This window comes from Rutidosis leptorrhynchoides, chromosome 11 (genome assembly GCF_046630445.1).
Source record: "Rutidosis leptorrhynchoides isolate AG116_Rl617_1_P2 chromosome 11, CSIRO_AGI_Rlap_v1, whole genome shotgun sequence".
Lineage (NCBI taxonomy): Eukaryota > Viridiplantae > Streptophyta > Magnoliopsida > Asterales > Asteraceae > Rutidosis > Rutidosis leptorrhynchoides.
Window position 1 is genome coordinate 176455653 of NC_092343.1, and position 13131 is coordinate 176468783.

The 13131-nt window shown below is 36.1% G+C and overlaps 1 protein-coding gene across 1 annotated transcript; it reads left to right on the plus strand.

The window, feature by feature from the left end:
* Positions 1-578: 578 nt before the first annotated feature.
* Positions 579-1275, plus strand: LOC139875268 (uncharacterized). The gene is made up of 3 exons (XM_071862612.1): positions 579-768; positions 841-962; positions 1054-1275. The coding sequence occupies exons 1-3, from the start codon at positions 579-581 to the stop codon at positions 1273-1275; spliced, it is 534 nt and encodes a 177-aa protein (XP_071718713.1).
* The last annotated feature ends 11856 nt before the right edge of the window (positions 1276-13131 follow it).

Sequence of the window (13131 nt, forward strand, 5' to 3'; positions counted from 1 at the left end):
CTTTATGCATTTACTACAGTGACTAGGCTGACATGTGTACAAGAATTGCCACCCGTACCCTAAACCGAAGTTTCATACTTCAGTTTTGCAGGCTTTTCAGAAAAACCGAAGTTTGAAACTTCGGTTTTGCCCCTGCCATTTTTTGTTCACTTTAATGCCGAATCTTGCTTTTGCAGGTCGTAATCTATGCTTTTCTACATGTATTTATACCACTTGAAACTTCATTCTCAATAACAACATCACATACAACACAACCACATTTCACACACATCAAAATGAGATTTATATATCAGTGAAATCACCTGTTGAAAAGAACAAAAAACACTAAATCACATTCTAAAAAAATGGCCAATTTTGAAAATGATGGATGAGAATACCTACTTGATATCGATGATTCCGACCTCACTCAATCTGTATTAGTTACAAAACCCACTGAAACCATTTTGGTGCCGACTCAGTCGCCACCATTCCCCCGACAGTTATAGTCCCCCCAACGTAACCGTCAAAAACAAAATCAACATATTTCACCACCACGACCTGTTTTGCGCGGTTCTGGGTCTAACAAAAAGAACAAAATAATGTACAGAATCCCTAGACCCGCTGGTATTTTCCAAGATGCGTATGAACTTCGAAATAACGAGAATAACGTTGTGGATGACATGTGTACGCAAGATTTTGTAAGGGAAATAATAAACAAACCTGAAGTGGATGATTCGTTTACACTGGATCCGTGGCTAGATGCGATGGAGTTTGCATATCCGTATGGAGGTAAACAACAATATTGTATACTCATTTTTGTAACCATAAGCCAACAGTGTATCTGTATTTTTGTAACTGCAGGTAGATCTGATATAGCAAGTATTCTGAGGCAGCGTAGGTTTTTACCAGCTGATCAAGTTGTTATTGTTGTTGTTAAGACTTGTGTTAAAAATAGTGTCGGTGATCTGTCTATAACGCTGAAAGTTAGTTTACATCACTAACTTATGTATATTTTCATAATTGTATTGCTTTCACTAAAACAAGTTAATGAAAGTTTTCATTTATGTTTAATAGGACACTACGGGTACTATTCGAGGAACAGATTATAACAAGATCATTGATGGTGTTCAAGGTGAGTATGAAGGTGTCAAAGGCATACGCGAGGGAGCTGTTTTGGTACTAAAAAATGGTTCTATCTTTTACGCTAGTGTTAAGGTTAAAATCCTTAACATTACACGCAAGGCGTTAATAAATGTGTCTTTAAAGACGGTAGATCTACGTAGAGAATTATGTTGATTGTTTTCTTTTTATGCAGTTGTTGTTGTTTAAAATAAACTATTCTTATTGTGGTTTTAAATAAACTATTGTTATTTGTTGATTTAAATAAAATATTGTTATTTTTGTTTAAAAATGATACTAAAAGTAAATTACAAACGCAAGATATATTTAAACAAGTCCAAAAGGTAAACATTACAACGAATATAAATAAATACAACTAATCAATGACCACGACGTCCCCCACGTATATATCGTAGGTGATGATCGGTTCCACACCTTGTTGGTACAGTTTTCCTTTGACTCCTCCACGGTATTTGTTCCTGGTTTTTGATGATACACATAGTGATCCATCTCAGAAAGGCACACTATTAGCAGCACTCCGCTTAAAACATACCCGACGTGAACGATCCCGGGTAAAAAGGCACCTTCCTGGCTTCACTTTAATAACCCGATCAGAAGGCTACTTATGAACGCATCCGGGAATATGTGTACCGAACGTTGGCAAGCCGGGACGCTACATAAAACTCATTTCACCCGGATAAGTGTACACGCTACCGACACCACCTAGCCGGGTATTAAGCACTGAGAAGTTATGAACCACGTTATCACATAAAGGCCTGCTGGACCATGAATGTCGGGCACCCGACAACCTTTAGAAAGTTACTTTTGAACTGGCTACGATCTTGCCCAGTCATAACACTACCGTGAAGAAACACTTGGAATAAACATCAGATAAAACCCCTTTTGTCTGAGTGAAAGAAAGACATTCATCCGTCGCACAATAGACGGATTCATCACACTCTCTCGGAATAGCCATATCCCTCCAAGATATGTCGGGTCCTGGAACTAACATTTGGTCCCGGAACAAACACAGGATCCCGGAACAAACACGCAAACAAGTGCGCGCCACGTCAGCCCACGAATCTAGGAAAGTTTGTTAGGATATGTTTGATTCCCATGAAAGGGACAGGTGCCACGTCGACCCTCGGGATTAGCAAAGTTTGTTATAACCATGAAAGGGACATGTGCCACATCATCATTCCCTCACAACATCTATAAATATGCAAACAAGATCGTCCATTTACACAACACTGGATGCATTAATGTTACTCTGCCCAAATTAATTACACTAACATTTCCCCAGCTGATAATACAATTTCGATAAAGATTCCAGTCAATATCGGAGTTAATCTCCGCCTCAAGATATTAAATTACTCGATTCCGATCGAGTAAGGTTAATCCCTTCTATTATTTTACGCCCTTGAAATCCAGATTTCAAATCGGGGCTTGCATAATTATTGGAGTTAAAACATTAGATCCACACTTTTCCACAAATCAAGCACTCAAACCCGAAATCTATTTCACTCTTAACGATGTTGGTTTGATCAAATGGCGCCACCTAAAGGTACGAACAATCCAGTGAAACCTGGCAGCAAAACGGAAAATAAGAAAGGAACGTCTGACGTCGTTCCACCCATCTTGAACAAGGAAAACCCACCATTTATGGAGCCACCCCAACCCCAGAAGCAATCCATCGCTCACATTCATTCCGGTGAAACTTCTGATGACGAGATGCACGATTCTGGCGGTGAAGAAGACGCACGGGAAAAATCGCCAATCGGCGGCATAAGATTGAACCTCAGCATCTCCGGTCCCAAAACTGGTGGTTCAAGCGGAATCGGGTCATCTCATGATGACACGAAATGATCACTAAAATAATCTCAACTGATGTTGAAAAACAGGTGATTGAGAAGTTGAAGGCCATGTTAGGTGATAGCCACAATTCAGCAGGAAGGCAACAGCTCCAAGGCTCCGACAACGCATGGCTTACCGAGCTCCTTGTGCAGGCTACACCCCCAACATACAAACATTCTCTATCATAACCAGCCGTTCAAGGCACTGCACTTGAAAACCTGTTTACTCTAACAACATGCAATAGGGCAAAACGACCGGTTGAGATGTCGGCTACCATCCAGAAACTTTGTGAACGGATCGCCGGCTGTATCCTTCCCGACAACATCGTCATACCGGTCACTTTGGGGGTGTATAACGGCACAACTGACCCGGATGATTTCTTGCAAATCTTTGAAGGCGCCATGAAAACCCAACACTGGAGTGACGAGGTGGCATGCGATCTTTTTCCGACGGTCCTACTGTCTGCTGCAAGAGAATGGTTCGCCAAACTTCCTCCTAATGGTATCGCATGTTTCGCAGATCTAAGGGAGAAGTTTCTCATGCAATATCAAAATCTTCGCCGTCACACCTCACACACCTGTATGCTAATGAAATACTAATGTATCGAGGGGAGAAGATCGAAAACTTCATTACAAGATACATGCTGGAGTGCCAAAAAATCCCAGGGCTTCCGGAAACACAGCAGATTTCCAGATTCATAACATGCCTGGACAAGGAAGCACACCCGTCACTCGTCGTCGAACTCCGTTGGAACATTCCTAACACTTTCGTAGACGCTGTGATGGTAGCAAGACGATATCAGCACTCTGGACGAGAAAGGCAAGCTGGGTACCACCGAGACAAGAAGAAACGAGACATAAAAGGCGTAGCGATAGCCGGCACCGTCACGACGGAAGCCGTCGTAGTGACAGCTACCACAGAAGCCATAACATCAATGTAAAAAGTCATGACAGTCACAAGCATGAAAAGGGCAGACGAAGACCATATGACAAGGGATCTCTAATTAATAGTCCGACCAAAACGCCAAGAGAGATACTGATAACGGTGCTGGTAAAAGCCAAATTCACCCCTCCGGCACCAATGGAAAAACGGGATGGCCAAAAGTCGGACAAATACTGTGATTTTCACGAAGACAACGGCCACGAAATTTATGAATGCAAAGCGTTAATATGTGAAATCATTGCAAAAATCAAGCCGGTGAACTCAATCACTTGCTGCAGGGAAGGAAATTCGAAAAAGCTGATCCAAACAAAACATTCAGCTGGCAAAAGGAAGACGGCAAAAAACGTGAGAAGGCAAAAGACAAGGTTGTAATCAACATGATCAGCATTGAAAAAGATGAGCACTCCCAACGCAGATCCTGGAAAGATGCTGCAATCACTTTCCCAAAATTATCGACACGACACTATCAAGAGGAACCGGTAGTGATTGGCGGTCTGATTGACGGTTTTCGAGTCAAGGAAATGTACACCGACACTGGAAGTGAAGTTGATGTTCTGTATGCCCATTGCCTCTCCCAGCTCCTAAAATGTGTCAAAAGGAAAATGTGATAGTCCAATACTATCATCTCCGATTTTACGGGATCTACTGAAGAACCCATGGGGAAAATCAAGGTAACAGTCACGGTAGGCAATCAGCCTTTCCTCCGTAGTGAGATCATCGAATTTTACGTCGTTAAATCCGTAACCACCAAAAAAGCGATATTAGGAAGAAAGTTCTTTCAGAATTTGAAAGGACCCGTCCTAATCCACCTGGAAGAAGTCATCAACATTTGGTCCCATTGCGATGATCGGCTCCAAGTAATGTCCTTATATTGAGCAAATGCACAGCGGAAGACTTAATTCGTACCTGAGAATAAACATGCTTTAAAGTGTCAACCAAAAGGTTGGTGAGTTCATAGGTTTATCATAACAATCATTTCAATATATTAATAAACCACAAGATTTCATAATCATAAACATAATACACTCGCAAGTGTATGTAAAGCATTCTAAGTGGTTGAGCATTTGGTAACCGTACTTAACATTTAATCAACGTCGCATATTCCCTTTATTATGAAATCTCACTACACCGTACCAAGTGTAGTCACCAAAACGAAGTACTGTGCAACCGTTGAATACTGGTCGTCCAGTCCGGTTGGGGTTGTCAGGCCCGATAGATCTATCAACAGGATTCGCGTTTACAATACCCATGTAAATAGTAGTTACCAAGCTACAGGGAAATATGCCAGTGGTAAAACTCAGCGTAGAATATATTTTTAAGTACTTGTGTCTATTTTGTAAACATTTATAAAAGCAGCGCATGTATTCTCAGTCCAAAAATATATATTGCAAAAGCAATTAAAAAGGGAGCAAATGAAACTCACTTTTGCCTTGAAGGTATTTAATTCGACTTGGTCTCCGATAGATATCACGAACCTAACCATATATATAATATATCAACATATTTTCTTTTTAAGTAATCGTTACATATATATATATACTTTTAATACTTTTAATATTTTCTTAGTTCGTAGTTAGCAGTCCGATGTTAGTGGTCCACAATTAGTTGCTTAAATAAAATAAATAAAGACCTCATCGTATTCGTATTGATCAGAATTAATCTCGACCCATGGTACCATGTTGTCAAATGACGTGTTGCGTACATAAAGTACCGTGTTGTCAAATGACGTGTTGCGTACAATCATGAGGTCTTATGATTAATCTTCTCGTGTTGTTTACGGGTGGTCCTGAAATATATAAAATCAAATCATAAGTAATTATATATAAAATATCATATTAATTAGAAAAGATATGATTAATTTACTTTTTCTCCAAATATTTTCGTAGCTAAACTAGCTTCGGATACCCAATCTTGTTTTAGTCGTAGTTTCTTCATTACAACTCCGTTTTTGTTGGTTCAACTTGCCACTTCCTTGGATCGAGTCAAATTTTAAGAATATGAACTGAAAATACCTTAGTTTGTATTCGAAATCATAAGTTTAAGGTCAAACTTTGGTGAAACTTATGAAAGTGATCATTTTCCATCATAAAAACAACATTTAATGATCATTTTTCTAAAAATACTTACACTTTGAGTTAAACCATGAAATTTTTATGTGTTGACATATTCATAAGAAATATCATTTTTCCAGAACATGAACTTCCAATTCAAAGTTCAAGATGGTTTTTAATTATCCAACCCAAAACAGCCCCCGGTTGCACTCCGACGACGTAGATTCAGTTTTTAAGATGTTCTTTGTAAAACCAAGTTATATCTTGTTAGGTTAGCATATCATTATGATATATTACAGGTCTTGAAGTGTTTTAAAAGTCAAGTTAGAAGGATCTATTTAGTTTGCGAACAAGTTTGAAATCATTCAAACTATGTTCTTGTTGTTAAAATTTTATACCACAAAATAAGATAGCTATTTGAATATGAATTGAATAAGATTATGAACAAGGTTACTACCTCAAGTTACTTGGACAAAGTTACTGCAAAAGATAAGAAATAATCTTGGAATCAAAGAGTGGTGGAGTTAGATCAAAAGGTTGGAAGTAAACTTCTTCAAATGGGTGGTTATTTTGATATGTTCTTGAAAGAGTTTTCTTATGGTGTTTAAGGCTTATAATTGAAGCTAAATTATGGGGAAAATGCTTGGAGATGATCAAGTATGAAGTTAGGAGTATTTTGAGAGAGAAATGAGGGTGTAGGTATGAGAAAATGGAGTGAAGAAATGGTGTTCATTTATAAAAACGTTTTTAGTTTATAAAGAAAGAAAAGGATTCCTAATTTTGTTTTCTTACTAATAATTCATACTACTTGACAAATCCTAGTTACCTCATATCTAGGGCAGTAATAATGTTGATTAGGATGTTGATTTGATGTGTATATACCAATAGTAAATACGTATAGAAGCTGGGTATGATACGGGTACATATACCCTAGATATACGTATAGAAATCTTGAGGAAACGGAATGAGAATTCAAATATAGCTATCTTTTGTGAATATACTTATATTGTTTTATGTATTTAAGTCCTTAAAAAGTGATTAAATACATTATATATACGATACATGTATAAGCATTATAGATTATAAGTATATATATCAAAGAATGTTACGTATAGTTATCGTTTTGAAAACTTAAGTTAGTAGTTTCAAAATATACTTATAACTCATTGTCATTAGTACACAATGAGATGTTAAACCATCCTTAGATCATTTTAAATATATATAAATACATATATATACACAAACGTATAATTATCGTATGTTATATAGTTCGTGATATCATCGGTCATATTGGACGGTCAAATGTTGTGTAAAACTCTTTTCAAAAACACAAGTCTCAACAATTTGGATTGCTTATCATGTTGGTATGGTTTAATTTATGTAAATATTAATCTCATAAGTATAATTTGGTCGGAAAATTCCTGGTCATTACAGTACCTACCCGTTAAAGAAATTTCGTCCCCGAAATTTGATAGAGGTTGTTATGGATAACAATAAGAAGGTTTTCATGACAAATATAAGGTGATAATGGAGTTTTATCATCATTGAGTAATGTAGATAAAACGATTCGATTATGCGAAGAATATAAATGAGACTATCGTAAAAGAGTGAGGTGAGTAAAATATATTCGTCTTAACCGATGACGTAGTTATGATTGATTTTCGGGATTGAAGGGATTTAAAGAGAATCTTACGTAATAAGATTTGGTTCTTTGGTGATTAAGTAAATCAGGATCTTCTTTGATTATATGCAATAATCTGTTTCGATTGCTCTGTCGGATATTTCACTATAAATTCATCCCTTCGTTTCCTTATTTTCCACGACTCACACCTTCTATTCTTTCTCCCTTAATTCTTACTTTAAACCATTCATCAATATGCTCCATCCAGTCCTGATTCTTGATATACTCCTAACTTTTATATCTGTCATTTCTTCTTTTTCATCTACCACCAGAAGAATCTATTTACTTCTACTATACTCTTGTGTTTATAGTGTTTCTAATTCTCCCGTGTCTCTATATTGCTATCTGCATCGATATACACGGTTTGTAATTTCGGGGTTATTATTGAAGTTTATATTCTTCATTATTTTTCGGAGCTTCATGCTTTCGTTTTCTCTTCCCGACTTCGAGTCAAGCGAGTAATGGTCCGGAATTCGTAGATATGAAATTCAGAATGAACATAGCTAATGCTCTAAGGAGAAAATGGTAATAGAACGATTTTGATTTGTTAAATTACCAGAATACCCTGGAGAAGACCGAGTCATCCAGAAAAATATTCTCTTGATATGTTTAGAGATTAGATAGAATGTAAGAGTCATGTAAACGGCACATGATGACGGTACTGTGAATCATCATGCTTCATTAGAAACTCATCATGACTTACTGTAATATAATGACGTTAATCAAGTGTCATTATATTATACTAATCCATGCTTCAGTTCCCAACACTACTTCAAAACATTCATATTTTAAACTCGAAGGTTTCAGAATTTAGAAACTAACACAGTTTCTTTTATGTTGCAGATATTACGGAGAGATAAATGATCTCAGATAAGAATAGTTGTGAAAATATCGCCAGAAATATGGAGGATATTTATAATAGAACATACGAGAATATCTTAGAATTTCTAATATCAATGGATGATGAAGAAGATTTGTCTGTGAAGGTTTAGAATGAGAAATAAGATGTTTGCTAACGATTTCAGCAGGCACAGAATCATTTGAATTCTTTGAAGGCAAACTTATTCTTTGTGATTTGTCCACGGCTTTCTTCATAGTTTCGCAAAATCCGCTTTTCGGTACTAAATTTTCTATCGAGCGTTCCTAACACTCCATTCTTTATCATCAAACTTTTGGCCATTAAAATCATCTACAACATGCTGCTTCGTCAGCATTTTCAAAGTTAACTGATCTGGGTCATCGGTTATCAAATCGAGGTAGTTTCAGGAGAATTGTGTTTTTTAGAATGATTAATCGCTGATGGTAATATTGTGGAATATAAAAGGTTCCCCAGTAACAATAAAGAGTACGCATATATATCGCGGTTATAATAAAGTTGTTTCGGATGAAAAGTCGGAGTTGACTTACTGGAGCTGTGACAAAATTAGCTACTTTGGAAAGGAATTGCAAAACGATCTTCGGTAATAACAATGTCAAAGGAACTAGAACAGATGCGTGTCAAACGTTTACTCAGTTTCCGAGGGTTTTTCAGGTACATAACTATATGCATCAATCTTTTCTTCCGTAGATGAAGTGCGGTTGGTTTATCCTCTCAATTGAGGTGTTTTTAAGAATCATGATAGATTTGAACGCTGATTGTAATCGTCGAGATACAATGAGGTTTAAGATGAAATCAAGTGGCAATCTTGAAGAAATGTTTAGTTTCATATGTTATAATCAATATTTTAATTCATTTTAATTATCCAATGTCATTAGTCCACAGTCGATAGTCCACAGTAACAGTCCAATAATTCATATATAGTTTAATATATAATATACGAATTAAATAATACGTGTCGTGACCCGTATACGTCTCAGACTCGATCACAACTCAAACTATATATATTATTGTAGAATCAACCTCAACCCTGTATAGAGAACTCGATCATTACTGCATATAGAGTGTCTATGGTGATTCCAAATAATATATATAGATGCGTCGATATGATATGTTAAAACATTGTATACGTGTCCCGATATTTAAAGTGCGTAAAATAATTACATAAATTAAATGACGATAAATAAAAGTGCGATAATTAAATTGCGATAAATAAACTGCCATAAATAAAATGCGATAAATAAAATGTAATCAGTTAGCTAGGAACAGTTAGCTGGAACAGTTAGCGTGGATTCTTAACAAAATTTTTCATAGTTAATTTGTTTGTTTCTAACAGATTTTATTTTGTCATATGTTTTCTTCATATGCCACTTGTTGGATTCTGGGAAGTCAAAATCCAAATATGAAATTGAATGAAAATGGTTATTCTGCGGTGAACGGATACGTATATCGGTGGTTGTAAGTAGGATAGTAAATGACTGTTGAATCAGCTTCAACGAATGTACAATGTAACTTATTAAGATGAAATCTAATTATTCCTCGGGTATTACCTACCCGTTAAAAAAAAATTTCACCATTAATATTTTGTACAAAAGAACTTTTAATTACAATCTTTATGAAAACATATATACATATATATTTTCTTCTGATAAAATCATGAATTTTATGAGGTAATACGATATTAATCTCATTTGCTTTTCGGTTTGAGCTAGAATAAGAAATCTCTAAAACTTTTTGAAACCACATATTCTTCGTAGAATATCAATGAAGTTATGGATCAATACTTCATCGTTCATTATTGTTGGTACTCCTTGGTATCTATGGTGCGTATGATGTTGATGTTTGTGGGACAGATTATAATGTCGAGACGTGTAATGCGGATGTTGTTTGTTAGTGGTGATGATGGTATTGTTGATGTTATTGATGGTGGTGCTGATTATGCTGCTGGTGCTGCTGCTGGTGTTTGCAACCTTCGCACCATGTTCTCCAAAGCCGTCACGCGAGCGCGAAGTTCGTTAACTTCTGCTAGTACACCGGGATGATTGGCGGTTGGAGCGAGCGAATGAACAAGATTTGTAAGATGGGATAGTATATAATCGTGACGAGATACTCTAGAAATGAGAGAGAAAATGGTGTTTCGAATAGGTTCGCCGGTAAGTGCTTCAGGTTCATCGCCAAGAGGGCAATTTGGTGGATGGAATGGATCACCTTCTTCTTGTCTCCAGTGATTTAGTATATTACGAACCCATCCCCAATTCATCCAGAATAGATGATGGGAAATTGGTTGATCCATTCCGGTGACGCTGCTTTCGGAGCCCGAATGGAAATCCATATCGGCAAAACTGTCGGAATCTGAAGAACTAGATGCGGAATCCATCTTGTATAATGGGGAAAATGAATTTTTGGTATGGAATAGATTATAGGAGTTAGATTTGGTACTCTTCAATACATAATTTACATATGTATATATAATACCGAAATCCCGTAAATTACGGAGAATCTTTGAAAAGGTATTAGTCAAAGTTCGCAATAACGGATATGCTAAGATAAGAATTCGTCTATACACTATCAATGCAGTAAATGCAATAAAACGTGTCTAGACTTATGAATGATAAGCAGGTAATTTTCTAAGGATGATAAGCAGATGATTTCCGACTAGAAATGATAAGCAAAACTTTTGACATGTAGACACGGTCGAAGTCCAGACTCATTAATGCATCCTAACAACTACTAGTTAGACACACTAATGCAACACCTGGTTCGCTACGACCACCGCTCTGATACCAACTGAAAGGACCCGTCCTAATCTACCTGGACGAAGTCATCAACATTTGGTCCCATTGCGATGAACGGCTCCAAGTAATGTCCTTATATTGAGCAAATGCACAGCGGAAGACTTAATTCGTACCTGAGAATAAACATGCTTTAAAGTGTCAACCAAAAGGTTGGTGAGTTCATAGGTTTATCATAACAATCATTTCAATATATTAATAGACCACAAGATTTCATAATCATAAACATAATACACTCGCAAGTGTATGTAAAGCATTCTAAGTGGTTGAGCACTTGGTAACCATACTTAACATTTAATCAACGTCGCATATTCCCTTTATTATGAAATCTCACTACACCGTACCAAGTGTAGTCACCAAAACGAAGTACTGTGCAACCGTTGAATACTGGTCGTCCAGTCCGGTTGGGGTTGTCAGGCCCGATAGATCTATCAACAGGATTCGCGTTTACAATACCCATGTAAATAGTAGTTACCAAGCTACAGGGAAATATGCCAGTGGTACAACTCAGCGTAGAATATATTTTTAAGTACTTGTGTCTATTTTGTAAACATTTATAAAAGCAGCGCATGTATTCTCAGCCCAAAAATATATATTGCAAAAGAAATTAAAAAGGGAGAAAATGAAACTCACTTTTGCCTTGAACGTATTTAATTCGACTTGGTCTCTGATAGATATCACGAACCTAACCATATATATAATATATCAACATATTTTCTTTTTAAGTAATCGTTACATATATATATATACTTTTAATATTTTCTTAGTTCGTAGTTAGCAGTCCGATGTTAGTGGTCCACAATTAGTTGCTTAAATAAAATAAATAAAGACCCCATCGTATTCGTATTGATCAGAATTAATCTCGACCCATGGTACCATGTTGTCAAATGACGTGTTGCGTACATAAAGTACCGTGTTGTCAAATGACGTGTTGCGTACACTCATGAGGTCTTATGATTAATCTTCTCGTGTTGTTTACGGGTGGTCCTGAAATATATAAAATCAAATCATAAGTAATTATATATAAAATATCATATTAATTAGAAAAGATATGATTAATTTACTTTTTCTCCAAATATTTTCGTAGCTAAACTAGCTTCGGATACCCAATCTTGTTTTAGTCGTACTTTCTTCATTACAACTCCGTTTTTGTTGGTTCAACTTGCCACTTCCTTGGATCGAGTCAAATTTTAAGAATATGAACTGAAAATACCTTAGTTTGTATTCGAAATCATAGGTTATAGGTCAAACTTTGGTGAAACTTATGAAAGTGATCATTTTCCATCATAAAAACAACATTTAATGATCATTTTTCTAAAAATACTTACACTTTGAGTTAAACCATGAAATTTTTATGTGTTGACATATTCATAAGAAATATCATTTTTCCAGAACATGAACTTCCAATTCAAAGTTCAAGATGGTTTTTAATTATCCAACCCAAAACAGCCCCCGGTTGCACTCCGACGACGTAGATTCAGTTTTTAAGATGTTCTTTGTAAAACCAAGTTATATCTTGTTAGGTTAGCATATCATTATGATATATTACAGGTCTTGAAGTGTTTTAAAAGTCAAGTTAGAAGGATCTATTTAGTTTGCGAACAAGTTTGAAATCATTCAAACTATGTTCTTGTTGTTAAAATTTTATACCACAAAATAAGATAGCTATTTGAATATGAATTGAATAAGATTATGAACAAGGTTACTACCTCAAGTTACTTGGACAAAGTTACTGCAAAAGATAAGAAATAATCTTGGAATCAAAGAGTGGTGGAGTTAGATCAAAAGGTTGGAAGTAAACTTCTTCAAATGGGTGGTTATTTTGATATGTTCTTG

Coding starts and splice junctions, on each gene's coding strand:
- LOC139875268 (XM_071862612.1), top strand. CDS start 579: ATGTACAGAATCCCTAGACCCGCTGGTATTTTCCAAGATGCGTATGAA. Junction 769..840: donor GTTTGCATATCCGTATGGAG/GTAAACAACAAT, acceptor TTGTAACTGCAG/GTAGATCTGATATAGCAAGT. Junction 963..1,053: donor ATCTGTCTATAACGCTGAAA/GTTAGTTTACAT, acceptor TATGTTTAATAG/GACACTACGGGTACTATTCG.